This window comes from Apodemus sylvaticus, chromosome 11 (genome assembly GCF_947179515.1).
Source record: "Apodemus sylvaticus chromosome 11, mApoSyl1.1, whole genome shotgun sequence".
Taxonomy (NCBI): Eukaryota; Metazoa; Chordata; class Mammalia; order Rodentia; family Muridae; genus Apodemus; species Apodemus sylvaticus.
The window spans coordinates 16,339,636-16,365,884 of record NC_067482.1 but is presented as its reverse complement, the minus strand read 5'-3'; the positions used below and the strand labels follow the sequence as shown (position 1 = coordinate 16,365,884).

At 46.6% G+C, this 26,249-nt stretch overlaps 1 protein-coding gene across 6 annotated transcripts in view; it reads left to right on the top strand.

The window, feature by feature from the left end:
* The window catches only part of Septin11 (septin 11), a 142,230-nt gene that overhangs the window by 23,253 nt on the left and 92,728 nt on the right, over positions 1–26,249 (top strand). For 5 of the 6 annotated variants that reach the window (XM_052198472.1, XM_052198473.1, XM_052198477.1 and 2 more), the window contains exons 2-3: positions 21,177–21,254; positions 23,176–23,290. In XM_052198472.1, the coding sequence (XP_052054432.1) occupies positions 21,177–21,254; positions 23,176–23,290 (193 nt within the window). The remainder of the gene's footprint in view (positions 1–21,176; positions 21,255–23,175; positions 23,291–26,249) is intronic. The other variant, XM_052198474.1, reaches the window with a different exon arrangement.

Sequence of the window (26,249 nt, the reverse complement as noted above, 5' to 3'; positions counted from 1 at the left end):
TTCCTTCTTCTGCGGGTCCTCATCCTTCTGGACCTGCCGGCCTCTGAGCTTTCCCTCAGCCAGGCAGAGGCAGGTTCACTTTCTGAATTCTGACCTTAGCAAACGTCTCCTTAGACCACAGCAGTTTGCATGTCTTACTCGTTTCTGCATTTTAATTTCAGTACCGAACGGCCGGCACAAAGCGGTCACTTGGTAAATGCTTCAAAATTAACTGTTGTCACAAGCTCTCGTCCCTTCCTGTGAAGAGGAGTTAGGTTTGGGGGAATTCCTGTAGCATAACATGCTTGGGGAAGGTTCTGGAGCTAAGTCTTTGACAATCTGCTGTTTCCCCCAGGGAGTCTCACAGCGTCAGTGCTAAGGGCTGGGGGTGTCTCAGCAGAGAGCATCAAGGGCTGGGAAGTGAGCCCAAGCAACAGGCTTGAAGAGTTTACTTTTCAGTCAACTCTTCATGGTCTCAGGTTAACTTTTGTCAGTGTTGGGTTGTCCATAGCATACCGACTGGTTGACATTTTAATGTAGTTTACTTCTGGGATTCAGAAAACATTGAGTGCTTGGGTGAGGCAGCAGCCACTGCAGATGATATAACTATGACTAGTTAGTTCTCCTTGATGCTGTGTTCCGGGCCTCCCCCGGGCTTATTTTCCTAATAGTTGAAATTATATGTATAGCTACCAACCCCGATGCTATTTTGTATAGAAATTAGCAGGTTGCTTTTGGTATTTTCATTTTTTTTGTTGTTGTTGTTTAATTACCTTCCACAGAACTGCCAATACAAATAGAAAAGTTCTAGAAATAATAGAGTCAGAGGCGGTTATTAACAGATGTCTGTGATCTCCAGAACCGGGGACTACAGGCTCTGGTGGAAAGAATGCTATAGCTTAGGTATCAAGTGTTAGCTTACACAAACATCAGTGCCTGTCCGAAGGGAGGCTGACTTGGTAGAGACCATTGTTTACACTTGAATTGCTTACTGTAGGTACTTGGTGCCGTGCATTATCTCAGTTAACATGTGTACAGCGTGCAGTTATTATCCCCATTTAACAATTAAAGATAAAGAGACTTACACACAGCACCACAAAGCCATCCAACTAAAGAGTAGGAGAGATGGAGGTTTTTGTTTTTTAATCTCTGATTAAAATGCTACGACACTATCCACACTGCTTTTTTTCCAAATATATGTGTTACATAGTTTTTAAGCCTATGTGTCATTGAGTATATTAAGTTTAGATACTAGATTTCAGAATAATGCGTGTTTCATACAGACCAGGTTGGGTGTCTATTGGTAAAAGGAAACATTGATTATTTTAAAAATGTGCACCATCTTATGTTTTCCTGGAACAGAATATTGAGATGGTTTAGTGAAGTGCTTCCTAACTATGACCTTTGAAATTGTGTAGGTGTAGCACCGTCGTTAGGAATCGGTCAGGGCTTTTTATGAGCTTCATAATCTATCTGGTGGTGCTCACTTGGGAAAGTGGGGAAGAGAAACTACTTTTCAGATGAATACTTTGGAGACAGTCGGCTGAAAGAAGACCAAACAAGAAAGATGGTCCTGTTGTGAGGGACCGGGGATGCTTCCTAGTTGAGGCAACTCCCCTCCAAGTCAGAGCTATCCTAAGCTGACAGACAGTGCCTGTGTGGTCCGCCTACCTGACTGCCTAACCAAGCAGGAGACGCAGAGCCCAGATTCCCCAGCACCACGTGGGGAGAGGGCCAACCCCATTGCTCGGGAGGCCAAGTCTGGAGGATAGCCTGAGCTCCTTGGCCAGCTGACTTAGCTTACTAGAGGAGCTGCAGTTTAGTGAAAGCCCTTACCTCAGGACAGGTGGTAGAGTCGGATGGAGGAAACACGGACGTTAACCTGCAGCCTCTATGTATGTAGGTGGACTCGTGTGCATGTGTACCTGTATGCGCATGCACTGATGTGAACATATACCTAGACCATCCTCAATACACGGAGTTTTAAAACAGGAGATGGGAAATTCCTGAGGAATTGTGTCTCATGGAAGGCCAAGCTATGGCTGACTGGCATGAGTGCTTTGGTCCAACCATTCCTTACAGTCTTTGGGCTAAACAAGATGGGGCCCATGCCTGTCACCCTAGTGACTGGGATCCCCAATTCCTATGCCTTAGTGGCTAGACTGGGCAATTATATTATTATTATTATTATTATTATTATTATTATTATTATTATTGTGAGTGACCTGTTTCTATCCATACCTTCCCAAAGCCCCACTACTAGGCTTTCTCTCTGTTGACATCCATTCTTTGTCGAAGTCAAAATATCTCCTCTTTATTCATGTTTCTTTACTTTTAAGGAGAGGCCTAAAGCACGGTGTCTTTCCCTCCTTGGCTTGTACATTCGGTGTCTTTTGAAATCTAGTTGACTTTTAACTGGTTTATTTAATTGTATTTAACTGTCATAGCGACTTTTAAGAACCAAGTGCACATTCAAGTGGGCGATGCCCTGGACTAATAAACGAGAAACAAGTCAAAGAGTCCGGAGAGTGACGAGCCGGATCTCAGGACATGAAAGGAAGAGGCTTGAGCTCCAGCCTTCCACAGGGAGCAGGCACGTAAGCTCTGTAATTTGAAGGAACTTTTACTAGCTAATTAGTGTGTAACTCATAATTAGCTGTTGGGTCCAGGCTGAGCTGAGTGGAAGGAAGCAGAGAAGGCAGTGAGAGGGTCTTCCGAACCCTTGAAGCTAGCCCATTTAACAAACCCTTGAAGCTAGCCCATTTTAACACCTTTCAGTGGTTTAGAGAGGAAAATGATCAGTAGCAGCTTCAGCAGTAACGAACGCCCTCCCCGAGCTCTAAAGCTGTCAAACAAGCCAGCTGAGCACAGCATCTATACCAGCAGTTCCCAACTTGTGGGTAGAGAGAAACCCCTCTGGGTGTCTACTGGCTCACCCAAGACTATCTGAAAACACAGATATTTACATTACAACTCAGAACAGTAGCAAAATTACAGTTGTGAAACAAGGAGGGCTGGAGAGATGGCTCAGCGGTTAAGAACACTGACTGCTCTTCCAGAGGTCCTGAGTTTAATTCCCAGCAACTACATGGTGGCTCACAACCATCTGTAATGGGATCTGATGCCCTCTTCTGGTGTGTCTGCAGACAGCTACAGTGTGCTTACATAATCATATAAGTAAGTAAATAAATAAATCTTAAAAAACAAATAACAATGAAAATAATTTTGTGGTTGTGGGTCACCAAAACACGAGGAACTTATTAAAAAGGTCACACAGCATCAGGTAGGTTGAGAACCAGAGCCTGCCATCTCATTGACTCTGGAACCCCCCTGTGCAAAGCCCTAGGGAGAACTGCTCACAAAGTATCAGTAACTTGTCTGTTTGACAAACAGGTGTTTCCAGACTTTGAACTTTAAAAACAAAACAAAAACAAAGAAATAAATCTACAGGAGTCGATTTGGTTGTTGCTTCATATTTGCTTGTTGTTGCTGTTTTGAGATTGATACACTATGTAGCCCAGGCTGGCCCGGAACTTACAACAGAGAGACAAGGGTAGTTTTGAACTCATACGCTCACCAGCTCCGACTTTTGAGTGCCAAGATCAAGGGCGCCTGCCATCATGACTGTCTTTAAAATAAAAATTATAGAGTCTTCTCAGAGGGAAAGATACCCAAGCCAGTAATTGCAGAAGTCTCTTTGCAAAATGGCATGGTATTTGCTTACAGCTAATGCATCATAGCCTCTGTGCTTGGTTGGTTTGAGATAGGGCCTTAGGCTGGGCTCACACTGGTGCTCCTTCAGGTGAACTGATGTCCTTATGGCTTCTATTTGTGGATCAAGGCATCTAAAAGGTTTCAACAGAATCATTGTTTGTTCGATCCCCAGGCGGTGCCCCTGGCCTCACGCCTGCCATTTTCACAGGTTTTTTGTTTTTGTTTGGAATTTCTCTTTGGCTTTGGTTTTGTTTCGGTTTTAATTGGTTATTTTCTATTCTCACTCTTATTCTTTCTTTCTTTATTTTTTGGCTAAGCCTGCAGATACTTGCAGCTTAATTAGTAATTTCAAGACCTTAAACCTACAGTTTTCTAATTTCCATTGTGACTTTTGACATTTATATTTTATTTATTTTGGAGACAGAGTCTCATGTAGGCACCCTGGACTTGAGCTCACTGGGTAGCTAAGGGTGGCTTTGAACTGCTGACTGTCCTGCCTCCTTTTCCTCAGGGCTGGGATCCCAGTTGTGGACTGAAGTCATTCTTTCCTTACTTTTGGTTAGGATACAAAGGAATGGCATCTTCTTACATCCACCCATCCTTATCCATAAGAGTGTGCTTATTAGTTGTGTCTGTTCTGTGGCCCAGTCTTGTTCCACTTTCCCTTCCCTCTAAACAGCTTCCTCTGTTATAGTTCACTCTGTGTGTGCGCGTGCGAGTGTAAGTTTAAACCCAGATTCTGTGTGAGAACTGTGGGTATTTCTGAGTCCGACAGCTTCCCCGTTCCATCATTCTCCTCACTCAGATGTTCTCCCTCAAGTGAGACCTGTCAGGACCTCTTCCCTCTGGTATGGTGGTGTTTGCAAGGTTTCTGTCCAGGGGCCAGGGTTGGAATGAAAATACCCAGGATGCCCTACGTTGGTTCTCTCCTGTCTTTCTGTTGCCGTCCTTCTGATATTCCTCCAGTCAGCCCTGGTGCTGCTGGCGGGTTAGACACTGCACAGACACTCTGCCGGTGCCTGTGTGCACTGCTGTGGAGGCGAGTGAATGCCCTTGGGTTTCTGTTTCTGTTGTTCAGGGTTTTATAGCATTCGAGTGCAGGGAGGACTTTTAAAGAATCCAGTCCTCCACTTCTTTTCTTGTACAGAGAAGGAAGCCGAGACCCAGGAGAATAAATGACCTGCTTCAGGCCCACAGGGCCAGAACTGAGCCAAATCCCCTGACTTGCTTACTAAAAATTCACGGGCAGTAGAAGTAAGGCGTTCCAGATAGTCCGGAGGCTGATTCTTCTCAGTAGCATGGATCCTGCTCGGGCCTGGTCAGTGTGAGCATTATGGAGCTGGCTGCCGATGGCCTAGGTCAGGTTGAACTCAGTGCAGTGGAATGTTCACGGGAGCCCTTGTAAGGGTTGTGTGGCACACCTGTGTGAATCGGGTTGCTCGTGAGGCCCCTCAGCAGAGGCAGTAAAGGACGCTGAGTTTCTGACAGACAGTACAAGGTATGTTGGGGAGCACTCTGCTATCCAGAGCACGTGCTGTGGAAGTATTAGCTTGGAACACTTTTGGTTAGTTGGGATACTTTATGCTAACACAAAGCCTCTCTTTTAGGCTTTCCCAGGGCTTTCTTGTTGCAACTTCAGTCTACTGTTACTAAGTTTAAAGGCATTTGTAAATTCACTTGAAGTAACAATAATAAACGTATTAGACGCTGACATAAATAACACTGTTTTATGAAAAAAAAGAACTGCTTTTCAAACTAAGAATGTAGAGTCGATTCATAATGTCACATTTTTGTAAATCTTTTCAGTGGCCTGTGTAATGGAAGACAGCTGGTCTTTGGGTCAACTTGCCATTGGCTCTAATGCAATATATTGCTTTTGGCTGAAGTCCATGAAGACGTAACTCCCAGGGGACGTGAGGCCAGATGATGCCAGCTGGCTTGGATTCCGGCGGTGTAGGGGATTGAACCCAGGGCCTCACACAAGGAACGCAAGAGCTCTATCACACCTTCAAGGCTGTGGGGTTGGAAACAAACTCGCATACCTCTTACATGTTCCTGACTACATTTGGAGGGACACTCATAAAGTAACACTTAGCTTCTGTGTTCCTGTTTAGCCTGCTCTGTGTGGGAAAGACCCTACAGTGCCCAAAAGATGACCAGACAGAAGAGGCCTGCATTCTGTGATTTCATACTTAGGACTTATGATGGCTGCCCGCTGAGAGGGGCCTGCGAAATAACCCTATTCAGAAAAACAAAATGTGGGCTCTCCTCTCCCGGCCTCTTAAAAGCTTGATTGGTTGATTGACTGATTGATTGAGACATGGTTTTACTAAGTAGCTCTGGCTGTCCTGAAACTTATTATATCGTCCTAGCTGGCCTTGAACTCGCAGAGTTCCCCCTGCTCCTGCCTCCCACATTCTGGGATTTAGTAAAACATACATCACCACACTGGGCACGGTACATCTTTTATTTATTCATGTGTGTGTAGCCTGAGTGAGTTTATGTGTACCATATAAGTACAAGAGCCCACAGAGGCCAGAAGGGGTTGTCAGATCTCCTGGAACTAGAGTCCGAGAGGCCATATGGACGCTGGGGACCAAACGTCGTCCTCTGCAAGAGCAGAGTGCTCAAACTCTCAGCCGTCCTGCCTGCTCCAATGTTGACTCTCGGGGGCAAGGTCTCTGTGTAGCCCACAGGAAGTAACATTGCAAAGAAAAGCCAAACCTGGTTTTATGTATGGACTTCACATATAGACATTTGGAGACAGCATCCCGTATAGACCGTGGGAAGTAGCTTACGAACACGATACAGTTTTCTTTCCTTCTGTCCCTCTTGTGGATGATGACACTAAAGGCCAGAGGGTTGGTATTCAGTGTTCTGAGTAGTCTGTGCCTCAGGTGGGTACTTCACTACTACCATGAGGCCCTGGGTTCAATCTATAGTATTTCCAACATGGTGGTGGTGATGGTGATGGTGGTGATGATGGTGATGGTGGTGATGGTGGTGATGGTGGTGAAGCTGACTCTGCAGGGATAGCATTGGAAAGGTTCTTGTGCATATTCATCTTGAGGTAGGCCCAGTTACACAGTATCTATCATGTGGAGACGGGTAGAGAGAAGAGTACAGTATTCTGAGCTTGTGTAAAACAAAACAAAACAAAACAAACCTATAGGATTTGTTAAGATGACTCAGTGGGTAAAGCCACTTGCCACAAAATCCTGGTGACCTGGGTTCAATCCCCAGGACCCAAGACAGAAGGAAAGAACAAACTCCATGACTTAGTGTGTGTTTGGTGGGAGAGGAATGGGAAGTGTGGGAAAAGACTCAAGAGCACGATGGCTGATTTTCCCTGGCAAGCGTATACGATGTTATGTAATGTGTGATTTGAAATTTATTTAAAGTTGGTTTTGAAATACGTTTCCATTTGTTGCACTGCTCTTATGGAAAAATATCAGTGCTCGAGTAGACGACACCTGGTTGCGATTCCCAAAGCCTGGGCAAGCTCTTGCAAGCTGGTTGATTCTGGAGATCGCAGGCAGGTGAGCGCACTGCGAGGGCTGTATCGGTGCCGGTGCCGTAGTGACTTTCCCCTTGAACTTTGTTCCAGTTGTAGCTGCAGAAAAGTGCACATAAAAGAATGTGAGTGAATTAAAAGTTTCAGAAATGAGAGCCTGAGTAAATAAATTATCAACTGAAACAACTTAAAATGAAATGCCACTGAGCCCAGGCTAGCCCAGCTGCAGGGACATAAGTGTCCGTGGGGGTAAAATATCACTAGCTACTAAAGTCTTTTTTTTTTTAATTTTAAATGTATTATGATTGTGCATATGTGTGTCCTTGATGGGAGAACACGGATGTAAGTCATGGAGTTGGTTCTTTCCTTCTGTTTTGGGTCCTGGGGATTGAACCCCAGTCACCAAGATTATGTGGCAAGTGGCTTTATCCACTAAGCCATCTTAACAAATCCTATAGGTTTTTTTTTCATAAGCTCAGAATCATATAACGTTCCATTGGCAAACTCTGTGTGTGTGTGTGTGTGTCTGTCTGCCTGTCAGTCTGTCTGTCTGTGTGCACATGCATGCCTGTATGCACCAAGTAGCGAACATCCTTCACTCCTCCTCCAACAGAATGTGGAAATGACTCTGGACCTTCCCTCTTTCTCCCAAAAGTTCATCTTTCGTTTTCTGCATTAACTTGATGCAGTCTGTCTGTCTGTGTGCACATGCATGCCTGTATGCACCAAGTAGCGAACATCCTTCACTCCTCCTCCTCCAACAGAATGTGGAAATGACTCTGGACCTTCCCTCTTTCTCCCAAAAGTTCATCTTTCGTTTTCTGCATTAACTTGATGCGGTGGAGGTTTTTTCCACGTGGGAGGTAGGAGTCTGCAGAGTTCTCCTTGCTGCCCAGAGGGGCGTGGCCACACCTCTGTGCTTCTTCCTTCGTGGGGTCTGGTAGACGCGGAGGAAGTGCTAGGAATTTCCTTGCTTAGACTCGTGGTTTGCATCTGTTGGGCCTGCTCAATGACCCCGCCCTCTTCTGCCGTCCCTGCCACTGCGTGCTTCTGCTTCCCTCAGGAGAGTGGAGGGGAGCCTTGGCGAGCTTAAGTGAGTGAGCATGAGTGTGGTTGCTGCAGACTGCCTAATCTAAGGTCCATCGTCTTTAGATCATAAGTTTTACTCCTGTTTTGCTTTTGTTCGCCTTTGGGGATTGGGGCTGTGTATAGCTCAGGTTGGCCTTGAACTCACACTCCTCTAGCCCCAGCCTCCGGAGGCCTCGAATCGTTTGTGTGCGCTATCGTCCCCTCCCCCAGCTTTCCGCTCTGTGTGTGGTAAAAGCAAGGTCCATTCCAGCGGTGGCTGTGGACCCTCCTCTGCTCCCCCTACTTCCTGCCCGCCGGGGCCCCGCCCCTTAGCCTGCCTTGCTCTCCATCTCACAGCCGGGGTCTGTGGAGCATGGCCGAGAGCCTTTGCAGTTCTCCATCTCAGCAGATAGTGTGACACTCCCAGTGGGGCTTTGGGTACTCTGCTACGGTCAGCATATATCTGTGTCGCTCTTGTTTATAAAAGGCTGCCCAGAACTGGTTTAACAGACTCCCCAGGACTGCTAATACCATGGTGACAAGAATTCTGCTGCAGCCGGCTTGTTACTGAATCCTTACACAACTGTTGGGCTGGGCATTGGAAGAGTCGGTAGGTACTAAAGCTTATGTCTAGAGCAGTCGCACACTGTTTTGTTCCCACTTTTCAAAGCCCCGTTTACACTTGACCTCCAACGTATGCCTGAGGCCGCTCAGCCTGTTCCTAGGGCTCTGGGTTCTGTCCCTGCATGCTTCTCAGTTACCTTGTATATTGCGTTGGGCAAGGCAGGTTGTATAGACTTTTATGACAACTTACTCTGCCATTCCCTGTCTGTAAACATACAGTCTTTGTTATAGGTGGTGTGTATAGTAGGTAAAGGTGAAAGTAAGATGAATAAGAAACACTTTTCTGGCCAGTCGGTGGGTGGTGGCACACTCCTTTAATTCCAGCACTCTAGAGGCAGAGGCAGGCAGATCTCTGTGAGTTCAAGGCCAGCCTGGTCTACAGAGTGAGTTCCAGGATAGGCAGGGGTACATAGAGAAACTCTGTTTCAAAACAAACATATAAAACCCAGGAAACACTCCCCTGGGATGGCAAGTATGAAAGTGTGTGTAGTATACTCTAGCTGGAAGATGTGACGACTGACCAGATATGGTGAGCTTCTGTAACGCATAAGGAAGCGAGAGACACGCACAGAAGAGTGTGCTGTTCCGCTTACAGGATGCACAGGAGGTGCGGTTGGTGCAGAAGCGGCTATTCTTTGAGACCTGATTTTAATTGTGCAGTGGAAGGTGTGAGTGGAGATAGGCCTGGAATCTGGTGAAACTGGTTTAAGCTCCGGCTTTGCTATTTAAGTGAGCTTGGTTTCCCCATCTGTGGAAAGGGGCCCAAACAGTCCGCTTCACAGGGAATGAAGCGGGATTTTCTTAAGGACTGGATCAGCCCGTTGTTGCTGTGCTGTTCTTTGCTGTGGAAGGAGGGTCCTGCTGACACCCTTAAGGTGTGGCCACCTGGGGGTGGGGAGGGGGGTCCTGTTCTCTTTTGCTAGCGCTGGTAGTTCTACCTCAGTAGACAATTGTTGCTACTTTGTATCCAACCCAATTACCCAGTAAAAGAAGTCTCAACTCAGTAACAATACAAGCTAGAAGCCTAGACTGGGCAGATCTCCCACTACACTACTCAATTCCCATCTATATTATCCCATATAACTTCCACTTTCTCCAGGCCTCGAGCTTCTCTCTCTGCAACCTCTCCATCGATCCCTTGTTGTCCCCCAAACTCTCAACTCCTCCCACTTCCTCCTGCCTAATCTTTGGCTCAAGCCTTTATTTGAAAAGTTAAGGTGGGGAGAAGGTTCTCAAGGCAAAGCCTCATCTGCAGTCCCCCTGAGGAGTGGAATTAGCATCAAAATACAAGCCCGGGGATCTCCACTACAGACTGTGGCCTATGGCTTTCTGTGGCTCTTTCAAGGGAAACTTGGATCTCCTCTTTTTGCTTCTTTGGGTGGTTAAGAATTTGGGACCAGAAAGATGGGTCAACTGTTATTGCCCCCCCTTCCCCGCCCACATGGCAGCTCACAATCATTTATAACTCCATTTCCAGGGGAGCCAACAACCCCTGCGACCTCTTTGAGCACCAGGCATACACAGGATGCTAATACATATATACAGGCAAACACTCATACTCATAATAGTAAAAAGAAGGATTCTTTCTAAGAAGTGGAGGAACTTGTGTTCTCTTCTGAGTGTTCTGGCCTTCACGATGTGGCTCCTTTCAGCTCCGAACTGTTTTCCCTGTGCCTCTCCGTGCTGGTAAGCATGGGTGGAACGTAAGACAACTTATCACCGGTCTACCCTCTGTGGAGACTGAGGAATCACCAGTTTCTCTGACCGAATACGTCTGGTTTTACTGTGATCGTCAGGTGTCCATCCGTGCCTATGTTTGTTGCAGTGCCTCGTGATTTAGTAAATGGTTGGAGCGGGTAGGAAGCTGAGGAGGATGCTGGGAGGAGCTGCCACGCCTCCTTTCCTTACCTTGTGGTTGCAGCTGCTGCATTGTTCTAACCCTGCTTCTCGTCGCAAGTTGTGGCAAAGGGGGTTTTTTAACTGTGGGGCCCTGATCACAGGAAGATAAGCAGTTTGATCCTGTCCGTGTAGATGGGATTTGAGGCTTGCAGGTTTCTCAGATGGCCACGGAGTTACTTCTGCTGGTGTGAATCGCCGATCTCTCCCCTGCCTGCCTTTCGCCTTCACCACTTGGATAATAGTTATTCTGATAAACCACTCGGCATTGGGAATGTTTAATGGCCGCTCCTTGGACCAGCACCCAAGCCTTATGCTAATTCTGGTCTTTTGTTCCACTTGGGTCTCAGCTAACTTTCTTAGTTTCTGTCTTCTCAGAATGTCTGAAGGACAGCTAGGGCCTCCTGCTGAGCCATATAATCTTTTTGGGTTTTGATTTCAATGTGATCCTTCCCCGTAATCATGTTATCAGAGGCTGTCAGAACTAGTCCCTGTCATAGATCCCCTAATTTAATCAATTAATCTGAGAGGCACGGGGGAACTGGATGCTGCCTCCTCGGGTGAGCACCTGGGATGCTGGCCCAAGCCTTACTGCTTTGTGTAATAACCTGCTTGGAGCCCTGGATGTCAAGAGCTGATGGGGTTTTTATAGAGTTATTGTTCGTAGAATTTTCCCAGTGTTCTGCTTGGGTCCTCTGTGTGTTATTCAGCCACATGAACCTGATAATAATTAAAAATCAATAAATAAAATGCCTCTTTAAGTTTGGGCAACAATAGGGGGCGGAGGGGGGACTGTGGGAACATTCCTGCAGTTCAGGCAGGCAGCCTGGGAAAAGAAGGCTTGTTTCCCCTTAGCTAATCAGGACAAGAAAGCCAGCATTTAAAATCACCCAGCGAAAGGACACTTTGAAAATGCAATGCAGTGGTTTGGATCTGCCTGCCCGAGAGCAGACATACATGGGAGAAAACCCCACAACCAGCTTGCTTTCCCAGCTAGGCGGATGCTTGTGAGATGTGCAGTTAGCCCAGCAAGCTAGAAAGCTGCCCCTTCTGCTGCTGAGAACACTGGGCCTACAGCGTCCTTTTTTTTTTTTTTTTTTTCCTTTTGGAAAGCAGACTAAGAAAGAAATGAAGCCTTTCAGCAGGTCTAGAAGGCCAGGGGTTGTAGCTGTAACTGTCAGGTTCTCTGCAAGCTGTGCTTTCTGGCCAACCTCCATCCCTCACCCCCACCCCAACCCCCACCCCGGAGAAAGTTTGCATCAAACAGCCAACTATTTGGATGTTTGCCCAGTCTGGTAATGTGGGCTAGAACCTTGGCCAGAAGACAATTCTGTACTCCAGAGTCCCTTGTTCTGCTGGAGGGATGGGAAGATTAAGCTCCCTGGGTGGGAGAAAACAGTGGAATCTTTCCAACTATGCCTGCTCACTGGATCCCTTCATCCACAAAAAGCTGGAGTGTCAGTGCCGGGTGGGGTATAGAAAGGTCCACTGCTTGGATGTGTCTTCATAATGCTTTATTCCAAGAAGCTTTAGCAGACTTAGCTGTGAGGCTGTTTTCTAGTCCCAGAGTTCGGCTTGTGATGGTTCCCCTTTTCCTGTTCATTCTTCCTGTGCCTTTGGAGTTCCTCCTTTCCTTGCTGCCTTCCCAGGTAGATTCAGGGCCTTCCTTGCCTCTAATCACCAGGCATTTTCTGCAAGCCCTGTGACTCTGAGCTCAGCTGACCTCCTTTAAGAGAGGTCTCCGCTGGGTGACCTTGTCACCTAACCTTGGTCCTCTGTTTCATCATGAAACACTTGTGAGTCATTCTTTTGTCCCGCTGACTTGTCTTCTGAGTCCTCATTCAGTCCCAAGGATTCCTGTCACATAACCAGCACTTATATATTTGCAAAGTCCTCTTGTTCTAGATTCTTCCACAAGCAGAAAAACCTCCAGATGGGCAGTCACTGGCCTTGTGGAACTGTCACATTCAGTATAAACAAGAGAGGGACACTCTTGACCTGGGGCAATCTAGTTTGCTGTGCCATTAATAATTTCTGTCCCCTTCCCAGAAACCAGCTTGTATTCTTTTCTCAGTTGAGGGAATATTTTTGATTATATCCAATCCTGATGCAGTCTCAGGTTGTCAGAACCCTGTGGTGGCCCACAACCCCAGCTGCGTGGTATACACACACCTGGTTTGTCTTCCAGGACTGGCCACCATGGTGGGTCTTCTATTCCTGGGAGTAGGTTAAGTTACAAAGCAGTTCAGTTAAAAGTGAGGATTAAGCCGGGTGGTGATGGTGCACACCTGTAATCCCAGCACTCTGAGAGGCAGAGGCAGGCGGATTTCTGAGGTTGAGGCCAGCCTGGTCTACAGAGTGAGTTCCAGGACAGCCAGGGATATACAGAGAAACCCAGTCTCAAAAAAAAAAACCAACCCCCCCCCCAAAAAAAAGTGAGGATTATTCTGGGTGGACTTGATGTAGCCAGGCTGTTCTTCATAAGGGATTGGGCTTTCTCTGATGAAGGGTACCCCAAATGAGAGAGGCACTCTGGGAGCCTCTCCATTGCTGGCTCTGAAGTGGGTGGGTGGGTGGGTGCGTTCATGGCTGGGAACGGTCATGACCTTTGGAGCTAAGCTTATCCTCTGGCAGTCTTTAGTCTCCTAGCTACAAGGAACCGAATCTTTCATTCACCCAAATGCTTGTTGGTAGACTTTGCCCTAGAACCTCTGGACTTACCTTGGCTCAGCCAGCCTTGTGTTCTTCTGAGCAGAGACTCAAGTCATGACTTATGGAACTAAATGAGGGTGTGCTAAGCTTCTAGGTTTCTGATGAGGTGTTATGTGGTTATAAGAATGCTTACACACCCCAAATGTCTGTGGACAACCTCTGTTCTATCCTGGTAGTGTTCCATCAGAGCTGAGGCTCAGACATCATGAAAACTCTCACAGGAGTTTGTGAATTTGGACCATCACCATTATGTGCTATTTGGAGAATAAGGTCATATGTTCATTTGTGTGTTTGTTTCTTAGGAGCATAGTTATTATACCCTGAGGTATTTTGGGTACAGTCCTTAGTTTTCAGGTGCTATGAGTATGTCAGAGATGACTAGGTCATCTTCGCTTAAGGATCTGAGTTGCCTTGGGAGGAGAAAATGGCCAGGTTGTGACTGAAGACAATCCTGGTACCCCCCCCCCACCCCCCTTCTGTTTTAGAGTTGGCTTCATGTGTTTCCTCCTGTCTCGGAGAGACTGCCAGTCTGTGTTCATTACCGTAACCACGGCCCTTCTCTACAACCCCTCTCCCCCTTTCAGAAAGGGACAGCCAAATAAATGGTATCTTAGAAAAAGGAAGTGCTAATTTATGTCCGGTGATAGAAATGGTTGCACAGGGAAGGAAGTAGCTCATCCAGGCTTTATTATTTGCTGATTAAGGAATTCAGTGAATAAAATATATAAACTAAGCCACAGGGTTTCCGAAACAGGAAGTGCCGGGGAATGGATTCATGAACATGGAGAGGGCAATGGTGTATAAAAATTTGAGCTGACTCCAGCTTGCTAGCTCTCTTAATGGTGAACTCACCCATGGTTTTAGAAAACTTGTCTAAGTCTGTCATAAGGCAGGGCAGGAAGGGCCGCCGTGATCTCCGTGAGGGATTATATAGTGGTTGGGTGGTGGAGACCTGGTGAGTCTTAAATAGAGGTGGGTAGTTTGGGGTGCCACTGGAAAGCCTGAGGGGTCTGAAATGATGTTAGGTGTCTGCGTTGTGTGCATTAACTTTGAGGTGATTGATGGGGGTTGGGACAGCTGTAGCATCTGCTCCTAAGCGCATTGTGACCTTTTGCGTCTGTTTGTCTCTCCGCGTCCCTCCCCTCCCACCCTTCTTCCTCTGGGCGCTGTGAAGTGTGTAAGCATTCCTGGAATGCACACGTGGATCCTGCCTTCCCCAAACGCCGGACTTTGCTCTGGTCAGCACTTTGAGGATTTGTGAGGCTCCTGCGGGCGATAGTCACCCAGAACCCAGCAGAAAGGCTGTGGTCTCTGGAAATGTAAGGAACAGCCTTTTGTTGTTGTTAATTCTTGGCTTCCAGTTCGCTCGGGCCTCTTGAGTTTAAACAGACTTTTTGGAAAACATGATGTCCATAAGGAAAATTTTGCTCCCACTCGAGTGTTTTTTGGGTCATCATACTTAACGGTCATTTGCCCATGGGGTATTTTATTTGCACATCTGTGGGGATGGGGGAGCCACAGCTGGGGCTCAGTACACTTGAGCAGTGTCTTGTCTTTTTTCATTTTTTGAGACTGGGTTTTTCTGGCTGTTCTGGAACTCACTCTGTAGACCAGACTGGCCTTGAAATCAGAAATCCGCCTGCCTCTGCCTTCCAAGTGCTGGGATTAAAGGTGTGCACCACCACTGCCCAGCCGCAGTGTCTTTTCTAATTGACTTCAGAAAAATCTAATTTTGGATGCAATGGAGGTAAAATGCTACCTAGCCCCAGCCAAAGCAGCTGGGTTTTTAAGAAAGGTGAGTATTCATCCTTTTATCTGAAGGTAGGCTGTACAGAAGACAAGATGAGCTGGAGACTAGTGTGGTGTTCTCAGGCCCTTATAGAAGGCTTTACCAGGAACCAACCAGACCTGGTCACCAGTGTGTCTGGTGCTGAAGGGTGAGCCATAGCCCAGGGCCGTGGTTCTCGTAAAGCTCCGCCTCCTGCTTCCCTGGCCCTGTGCTGTGGAAGGACACGGCTGTACCCTAGTTCTTATCTGCAAGTGCCTGGCTTTTCAGGTGTAGAAATAGGAACTAGCTGGTAGATTGGAAGCATCTGATGTCTGAGAGAAAGCAAGATAGGAAGAGTATGGCAATCCAGGTGGTGGTGGTGCACGCCTTTAGTCCCAGCACTTGGGAGGCAGAGGCAGGTGGATTTCTGAGTTCGAGGCCAGCCTGGTCTACAGAGTGAGTTCTAAGACAGCCAGGGCTACACAGAGAAATCGTGTCTCTAAAAACAAGAAAAACAAACACACAAACAAAGAGGATGGCAAAAAGCAAGGCACGGAGGGGCGGCAATGCTGGAGCTGTTATATCTGGCCACAGAGGGGAACCGCTAACTTGGTACAGCGTGCTCAAGAAGCCCCCACTGACCAAGTCAGAGCACAGGGCGAAATTGGAAAGGGCCTGAATGTGGACTCTTTGTTTTTCTCTACATGACCTACAGCATAGGGACAGATTTTATCAGATGCATCCCTTCCTACCCCCAAGATCTAGAAAAACAGTTTCCTTTCCTGGAAATCTTTTAAAGGAAAAAGTTAGTTAGAAGCAGCACTTGGAATTGGGGCTGTTGGTCAGAGCTTTCTTGGGTGCCCCTGGGGCTATTTACGCTCTGATCCGCCTGTTCCGTGCCTGGAGCTGGGCCCCCCTCCCCCCCACACCCCTCTTCTCAGTGCCAGTCCTAGCCGGCTAGGAAGAGAAGCTAACTTCATTTTCTTCCCAACTTCCGCTCTTCCCTCTGGCTCTCTTCTGCTGTGTGAATGGGGAACACCCTTTCCTTGGGGATTTTCTTGGCTCCAGGGTTTGGATTTCATGGTATAGATGACTAGCAGATTTGCAAATGCTGTTCAAATCATCCTTAAAGAATGTGACCCTTACTGGTAGTGTAATGTTTGAGAGGCTTCGAATTTTGAAAGTCACCCCAGCAAAGCCTCCTCCTGAAGGCATTCCGTGCGGGTGCGGGCGTCATGGCTGTGGTTTGGGCCCATACTTCAAATTCTTCTGCTTTCCCTTCCGTTTGGGAACTGAGGGAGGGCAGTTCCCATCTTCACACTAAGCTTAGTTTTTTTTTTTTTAAAGAGTCTGAGACCAGTTCTGTTCTCTCTGGATTATAGTTGGGACGGGTATGTGTTTCCAGAAATGATCAATTAGAATACTCAGGGAGTAGTTTGAGGTCAGGATTTCTTCAGGTACTGGGAGGTAGCTTAGTCAGATTTTGGGTGAGAATCTGCATTTTCTCTTCAGCCTGTCTTCTTCTGTACTGCAGAAACAGGAAGCCCCACAGAAACTCCCTAAATGAAAATCTCCTCTCTCTTCCCAGTAGTAATGGCTTCCCAGGGAGGAGAGACAGCAACAGGGTGGGCGGGCGGACGGGCGCGTGCCTTACACAGCTATTCTTTCCATTCATGCTGTGCTATGGGTTCCTCTGTGTCTCACTCATACTGCTGCCCAGAGAGACTCCCGGTTTCACTGACGAGCCTCAAGTAGATAGCCTGCATTTGATTCCTTTAGAGTTAATGGCTTGATTAGTATTGAGAAATACTTGCTTACTTGTACAAGGTTCTACATATGGTAAGTAGGCTGGCCAGTGTACTTGAAGTCTGAGTAATGACATGAGTTAGAAAGTTGAAAAGCATCAGTTATTGTCAACTTTGTGACTGACCCGGGCTTCCCCACTGTTCCTGGGCTGCTCCACAGTTCCAGGTGTTGTTTTCTCACCAGCAGATGCATGGCTCTTAGCAGCGGCTGTGCACACAGCAGGACTCAGTGTGTTGTACTTTTGTGGCTGTTTTGCCGGCTTCTGCTTGCCTGACACATTCCACAGGGTGGGAGTGCTTTGCACTTAGTGTCTAGCATGGTGTCTCGCACACATGACTCCTCAGTGTAAATAGCACAAGGTAAATAATAGCCTCAGTAAAGATTCACTTTGATCCCTGACAACAAATAACTGACTCACACAGGAGCTCCTGGGGCTCCCCTTTTCTCTCTCCTCCTCCTCCTCTCCCTCCTCTCCCCTTCCTTCTCTCCTCCTTCCCGCTTCCTCCATCATGCATGCCTGGGATCTAACTATACAACTTTTGACTAAGTGATAATGATCGTAGGAAAAGCAGAAATGAAAAGTTCAGTGTGTGCGTATGTGTGTGTATGTGTGTGCACACACACTCATGCACACACAAGCACACAATCTCCAGTGGTTGTAGTTTCTCAGGATGTCTGATAGACTCTCCAACTGCCTTCTCTTGTAAAGAAGCTGTCTTGATCTGGCAACCAGAGCTGTCTTGCCTGGAGTATCTCCTATGTTACCATTCTTTAAGCAAGTGACAGCTGTGGACTTAGGCATCTCTGATTTCCAGACAAAAGAAACCTTAGAACTGGCAAAAGGCCCAGAGACTTTACTTGGGGGTTGGGGGGAGTCTTTGCCTAAGTCACATCACTTTACAGATGAAAAAAAAATTAAGCCTCGGGATTAAACAACTTGGATCACTATGATTTACTGTGCACAAACTGAGGCTATGACAAGAATGTAGTAACTGCATCTTGTATACAAAATCTCCAACACTCATCTGCACACATAAATTATATGTCAAATCAAGAGTATATGTAAGAGGGGAAACCCGTTTTGACCTGAAAGGTAAAAATTATCTTGCTTTCATAATTTTAATTTGTTTTAATGATAACAAAACGTTACCATGGCAACGTTCACTCTCTTGCTTCCGCCCCTTGATAAGGATCAGAGGGTATAGGCTACTTTGCTAAACCACATCTGGTGCTGAACAGTTTGGTTTTTAAAGTAAAAGAAGTGGGTATCACTTGGACTGTGGGGAACAGCGTCCATCTGGGTGCATCAAGCTTGTTAATTTCGAGAGTCTGGCATGGATTAAAATAGCAGCCAGAGTGAGGGCGGGGAGTGCAGAATGGTTTCCAACCTTGGAGGCTGCTGATGCTGTGAACCGTTGATCTGCATTCTCTGTGTTCCTCCGACTCTGTCACCGAGCTTACCCTCTGAAGGTGGACTGTCCTCCATGCCGGAGCCCTCAGGCGCTCTCCTGCCTTCTGTTTGTTCACTCTGCCCTTCTCAGGGCTGGTTTTAATCGATTGCTTTGTCCAAGAGCGTTTCAGATCAGCGTTGCCGTGTCTCACAGCAGTCACGGAACTAATTCATTTCAGATTTTACAATTGGAGCTGTCCCTTCCTCCCGCCTCACACGCCTCACTGGGGAAAGGAAACTCAGGTTTCCTGAGGACCATGAACCACAGCCCTGCTGAGCGCTGCTGCGTTTTTTATTGGTGACAGAACAAAGACAGAAAGCAAGTAGGAAACAAAGCGGGAATTCAAACCCGGGTCTGTCAGCTCTGGCCTTTCTGTCATCCTGCTCTGCTTAAGTACGACGTTGACCTGTGGAACACGGTCTAGACAGGCGTTTAGAACTGGATGTTGACATACATTCTTATATAAGCTGTCTTATAATTGTCTCGATAATGAAGTCAGCTGGGCATCTTTTTAAAACTTTCAGATTATGAACTCGAGGGTGTACATTCATTGCCAAGAGAGCTCTTGGACACAGGTAGCTTTCATCTAGAAATATCCCTGCAAGCTGCACCCTTGTTTCACTGATGTATCGAGGGGAGCTCCATCGGTGCCCCGAACTGGTACAGCCAAAAAAGCAGCTTCCCCTTTTCCCATGCCCCTCTGTTAAGATGGAATTTATAACTTTTATCCTCAATAGTGTTATAGTTAGTATGGCTTGTCTTTACTGCTACATTGTAAAACTTCTTAGGGTTGGAAACAATGTTTAACAATGAATAACAGAAACAACACACTTCTACTTTAGTGATTTTAGTATGCTTTTTAGGGGAACAGGTAATTATCCCCAAGAAGTCATGTTCTGAAAAGAGAAAACTGAAGCAGTCTGATTAAAACTGGCTGTTCTGTACAAATCAAGTTCAGTCACCGCTCCATGCACGGTGGCGGGCTGTGGGATTGGTTCAGGAAGCAACCTTCTGCAGATAGATTAGCATGGGGGGGGGCGGATCACACCAATTAAGGTCTTCTGGTCACTTACTTAGTGGTTTCATGTTGCTACTTTTGTTTCCAAAATGGTTAGAACTAAGCCTTCTATTACAGGCTTCATGTGCCATGGCTGCAGAAATCAAAATGTGTTGGCATTGCCAGGGGAGTGAAAATATACTGGGGGCACATTGCCCATCCTGAGTCTCAATTTCCGCCTTTTATGGTTGCCAAAGAACTAGTGTCGAGGTTTTTTTTTTTTTTTTTTTTTTTTTTTGTCTCAACATACTGGACATCTATAGTAGCTGAAGTGTCACAGTGTCCAGGCCTACCTGGCAGCATCATAGATTATACCACACTAGGGCATGGTCTTTGCTCTAGATGCTGGCTCCTAATCTTCAAATTTCTGCCCCTCAGCTTCAATAGCTCTGCAGCCTTAGGTAAATGACTAACTTCTGTGCCTCTGTTTCCTCATTTATAAGTTTAACTTGGGTGATCACAGCTACTTCATGCAGTTAAGAAAATAGCATCACTTTGCTTCTGTTTAGGGCACTTCCAGAACATTAGCCACCATCATCTATTAGTCATGATGATCAGAGAATATCAGAGGTTTCTTTTTATTGGAAAGGGGTGATGTTTATTCAGCATCCCCCCCCCCCAAGGTTTCGTAATAAAGATAAATTAGGGAGTAATGTTTCAGTGGAGTCCGTAAGGTATAGCCATTGCAGATCACGGGAAATGTGAGTCACTGTTGCCTAGCAGAATGAATGATACCTAGGCTTGTCTCAGGCTTGGAAGGTGACTCGTCAATGTGTCAGGTGCTTCCTGGTCAGAAGTAGGAGATGCAGGAAGAATGGAGATTTGGACAGCCTCGGGATGGCAGGGAGTTGAAGGGAACCTGTGGGTACTGAGACCCCTCTAGCATCAGGATAGAGAAGAAACAGGCGGGGCGGGGGCGGGGCTGTGAGAGAGGAAGTGGGTGTGTGGGTGGCTTCTCCTGTTTTGGGTCATGGTGAGAATATGAGATGCCTGCAGAGCTCTGGGGCTCTGGGATGAGAGCTGTAATTACTAACCGACGCCTTCCTGGGATTGGCTTACGGGTGGATGTTGGGTATTTGGAAATCCAGCAAGCAAGGATCCGTAGCATCCATCCCTGCCTTTCCCTGGAAGTTGAAATTGTGATTGGCAATAGGAGGAGCATGGGCTTGGGTCTTTCCCAGCCTTTTCTCTGCTGTGTGACCATTCACACATGTGACAGAACAGAAGTAAGGACTGGTGTGACGGCTTCTCCAAGCCTAGTGCCCAATAGCTACCACACAGCTGCTATGGAAACATTTCTAAATATAATCCAGGGCTGGCTTCACATGTTCCTCCCCCACGGATGGTGGATGTGGTAAACACCCTAAAAATACCTATGGCCTGAACTTTTGAGGTATCTGAAAGGAAGGGGCAGGCACGGGTCTGGGGCTGGAAGCCTGGCAGTATTGGCCGGCTCCCCCATCCTCCAGGACCAGTGCCCACTGGGCCTGTATGTGTGTGAGGCCCGTGTGTGAGGAAAACTGGGGCCCATGTTGTTCCACTCAAGGCTAAGTGTTTGCTCTCTGGTCTTGTATTTACTGTTGGCAGGTTTCAAGGAAACTATTCATAGAGTGGACATCTGTTCTCTGTCCCATTGACTTCAAACCTGCAGCTGCCACCGCACAGGCAAGGGGTTGAGTCTTTCCTTTATTTCATAAAACCAGAATTTTAGAGCTGGTATGTAGTCTAGTGATCACAAACACATTAACATCCGCCAGTCCTAGTGTTGGCAGAGTCACGTGTCTCTGCCCGTGTAGTAACGATAGGAATTTGAGAATGGAGCCAGCTTTGTTTTTTAAAGTCATACTCATAACCCCACAGTATAAAAATAGGAGAATTTAAAAAAATCTTTAAAAATCATTGAGTAAGTTATTGTGCACAGCCTTTTCTTTCTTTTTTCCTTCCTTCCTTCCTTCCTTCCTTCCTTCCTTCCTTCCTTCCTTCCTTCCTTCCTTCCTTCCTTCCTTCCTTCCTTCCTTCCTTCCTTCCTTCCTTCCTTTCTTTCTTTCTTTCTTTCTTTCTTTCTTTCTTTCTTTCTTTCTTTCTTTCTTTCTTTCTTTCTTTCCTTCTTTCCTTTAAAAAAAAAACAACAGAATGGTGAGGCTGGGGAATAGCTTATCTGGCAAAGTGCCTGCTTCACAGACATGAGGGTCTGAGTTCAGAATCTTAGCTCTGACGTAAAATATCCAGCTGTGGTGATGTGGGCTGGTTAACAGTAGTGCTGGGGACAGAGACAGCCACATCCCTGAAGTTCATTTGGCCACAGCCCAGCCTATTTAAGCCCCAGGTTTAGTGAGAAACCCTGCCTCAAAGCATAATGTGGCGGGTGACTGAGGAAAGCCACTCAGAACAGACCCCAGGATTCCACACGCACTCGAATACGCATGAAGGTACATCCCCAAGTGAACATTACACCCACCCACATACGCATGCGTACAAACATGCGCACGCACGAACGCACAGAGACAATGAGATTGGTTCTTCATCCACATTCAGAATTATACCAAGCCCGCTGGTGACAGCCATAGCCGGAGTACCAGCAACCTCGTCTCCCAGAAGGCTTTCCACGTTTGACTTCTTTACTTGGAAAAACTTAACTAGGACATTGTCATTGATTGCCGTATGTGACTTCTGCATCTCAGGGAGAAAAAGCTTCATGGTTGATCTCTAGTGCTTGTGAGATGTGTTTATAAAGTTGTGTTAATGGTCATCACTGTCATCTCAGACACATGAGTCTCTCAACTCCAATGCCTGACTGGGGTGCCCTAGCCCCCATCCCCTGCCAGTCTCCACTAGTCCACCCTGAGGAGGTCCTGTGTGTGCAGAGCCTTCGTGACGAAGTGCCACTGAGCCTGGACAGGAAATGAAGAGATGGACCTGCTTTGTGTGCTGAGAAGTTTTAAACACATTGGGTTATGGCGATTAGAACAGTGCTCCTTAGTTGTAGCCTTTTTGTTTGTTTGTTTGTTTGTTTGTTTGTTTGTTTATTTTTGGTTTTTTTGAGACAGGGTTTCTCTGTGTTGCTCTGGCTGTCCTGGAACTCACTCTGAAGACCAGGCTGGCCTCCAGAAATCTGCCTGCCTCTACCTCCCAAGTGCTGGGATCAAAGGTGTGCGCCACCACCGCCGGGTAGTTGTAGCCTTCTGTGTGCTCCGTTGTGAGCATCTCAGAGATCCGGTTGTATTCCTGGAACAATGTTTGCTTGCATATTTAGAGAGTAAATGGAATGTTTTTCTTGAATGATGGAAGCTATTAAATTTTTATTTTTTAAAAAATTAAAAAAAAATGTTTCCTAGTTCATATTTGAACGAGTTACTTCTAAGCTCCTGTTTCCTGGAACCGTACACTTAATGCAAGGAATGAGGTCCCTGGGGAGGTGGTCTGCTTTCGGAGGGAGGCTAGAGGAGGAGGAGGTTCCAGGGTTGGTACTGAAGAAGCCAGGGAAGGCTTGGACACTAGGACATCTTTGTATGTCACAATGATCTCGGGAATGACGGCTAGTGATGTAGTTCATGGTCCCTCAAGCATGTCTTCTCTTAAATTCCAGAATGAAGAGCTGCGAAATTTGTCACTTTCTGGCCATGTTGGATTTGACAGTCTGCCCGACCAGCTGGTCAACAAATCCACTTCTCAAGGATTCTGTTTCAACATCCTGTGCGTGGGTAAGTGACAGCGGCACCTGTTGCACAGAAGGGGACAATGATGGCTCTAGGAAAGGAGGATGATAGTTTATTACCTTTGCCTCCAGGGGAGCTAATAATCATGGCTGTCCCTGTGTGGCACCATGGTGAAGAGTCGAGTTATATTTGATAAATGCTTTGTAGTTTGTAGTACCACTCCAATTGTCTTCATTTCTGTTAATGTGGTCACGCATGCAACTGACCAGTCTTACATTGCCATGAAGACATTTATCTTAACTTTGTGTGGAGAAGGGGAGCTGGACCCTAACTAGACTAAAGGAAATCGAAGGAACTTCGAGCCAGTGGTTCCCAACCTGTGAGTCATGACCTCTTCAGGGGTGGAGGTGGAAGTGGGAGGTGGGGGTAGGGGTGGGGGATCATCTGATCCTTTTACACTAGTAGCCTAAGTCCATTAGAAATATCAGATATTTATTATGATTCCTAACAGCAAAATTACGGTTATGAAGTAGCAATGAAAATAGTTTTATGGTTGGGATCACCAAAGCATGAGCAACCGTGTTAAAGGTCGCAGCATTAGGAAGGTTGAGAACCTGCTTTAAGCAGTGTGTTCCTAGAGTCTCTGATCTCCTACTGTATGTGTAACCTCCCCCGGAAGCCTTCTAAAGCCTCATCAGAGCAGTAAGAGTTAAAATGACCTTTGACACTTCAGTAAGCCTTTGCTCTCAGGACAGGAGAAAAAAAAATCCCGGGTTCTATCTATCTGATCTGCTGTTCTTAAATTGGGATCTAAATTTAACTTTGCTTTATTCCTTGTAGACAAATGGTAAAATTTAAAGCGATCTGATTTGCACCCTCTAGGGGTCTTATACACAAGCCCTCTTCTCTTCCAAGTGTCCTGCCGTAACCCAGGTCACCTCTGGCCTGGGAGTGGGACTGGCTTCCTTCCTCTCTCTAGATACATTCTTCTTAAATTAAGAAGGGAAAGGTAGCCGGGCAGTGGTGGCGCATGCCTGTAATCCCAGCACTCTGGGAGGCAGAGGCAGGCGGATTTCTGAGTTCGAGGACAACCTGGTCTACAGAGTGAGTTCCAGGACAGCCAGGGCTACACAGAGAAACCCTGTCTCGAAAAAACAAAAATCAAATCCAAAAAAAAAAAAAAAAAAAAGAAGGGAAAGGTAGAAAAAGACTGACAAACAAGAAGAATCAAAATAATAAATCTGTTCTCTTAATTAAAAAGTATTCCCTGAAACCCCCGTCACATTGCAGAGCAGTGAGCGTGTCTGTGGCGGTGTTTCATTGCCACAGGTGCCTTGGTGTATTCAGAGTATCACTTTGAGGTACACTGAAGCATTTCACTGTGTGACACCTCACACGGAAGCATTTCACCGTGTGACACCACCCCATTCCCCCTGCCCTTCCCTATTCCCCACCCCTCACCTCAGTCTAAACCCAACAGTGTGTTAGACTGATTTCTCTTGTCTCAGTGAAACAATAAAATCTGAAGGTTTACCCCTCAGCCCGAGAAGCAGGTTGGCTGAGCTGGAGGAGGAGCAGATGTCTTTCTTCTTCAGGAGCCTATCGCACGTAGCTGGTGTGTAGCCGTATGGAAGTTAGTAGTGTAGACTGTGACAGTCTGCCAGCCGGCTGGGCCGGCTTGTTCCCTGGCACTGTGTTTTAAGCCTTGGAAAGGAGAATGGCAGGAAAGACCCGGCCAAAGCCTCGAGCCTCCTGGTCTCCCTGTGTGCAAGCCTTTTGATCCGGAACACGTCACTAGGCCTGCTGAGTTACTGCTGTGTATGTACAGTTGTCCTGTGGTATGTGTTCATTGCAGAGCAGGGGAGTTCATCCTTAGTGTAGCAATTTGCTGATTTTTGTATTGAAAAGCGTACTAAATTTTTACTCCAGTTACTGTTCTGCCTCCTCTTCCAAGCCTCCCTGGCCCCCTTTCCAAACTTGGCTTCAATGAATTGATCTGAGAGCTACACTTCTGTCTCCTGCACCGTAGCGGAGAGCTATCCCATGGGACAGGGCTTGCTTGCTAATGGGTAGGCTCTAACGGGGTACATGGCATGCCTGGCTCCGTGACTGACCCCTCAAGCTAAGTAGCACAGCATCTGCCAGACTCCCTCTCCAGGATAAGTAGTAGTACCTGGATTCATACCTGGGCAGTTTTCGTCCATCCATAAATGCAGTGTTTCAAAGTAACTAACGTTACACAAATGCAGTGTTTCAAAGTAACTAACATAATACATGCTTATTATTGAAAAGTTACAAACCTCCCTCCTGAATTTGTTACTCACAGATAACCCCTGCTTCTAGGATGCGTCCCACCTCGTTGTCTATTAAGAGATTAAGTCTGGTGGCTTGTAACACAACCAGTGTGTTCTCACCTTCCCAGCTGAGCTCTGCATGGTTGTAGGTGGCACCACTTCCAGGAGAATGAACCCTTTCCTTTTATAATTGCAGAGGATGCCCACACTCCTGGACCCTCTCCCTCACCTTCAGTACAACCAAAGCCTTTCTATGATTATTGTTCTTACAACAGGAGTCTCTTTTTCAGAGACTTGGAGAAACCCAATTTAAATGTAGTTAGGATTGCCTTCTCCCAGGATAGGTTCAGCAAGTAACGTATTAAATCATACAATTAAGAACAACCGGCTGGGGCTGGAGAGATGGCTCAGCTGTTAAAGAGCAGTGGCTATGCTTCTAGAGAACACGGGTTCAGTTCCCAGCACCCACATAGCAGCTCATAGCCATCTGTAACTAACACGTCCACAGACACACATACAGGAAACATACCAGTTCACATACAATAAAAATAAATAAATTATTTAAAAAAAAAGCTGGATGGTGGTGGCGCATGCCTGTAATCCCAGCACTCTGGGAGGCAGAAGCAGGTGGATTTCTGAGTTGGAGGCCAGCCTGGTCTACAGAGTGAGTTCCAGGACAGCCAGGGCTATACAGAGAAACCCTGTCTCGG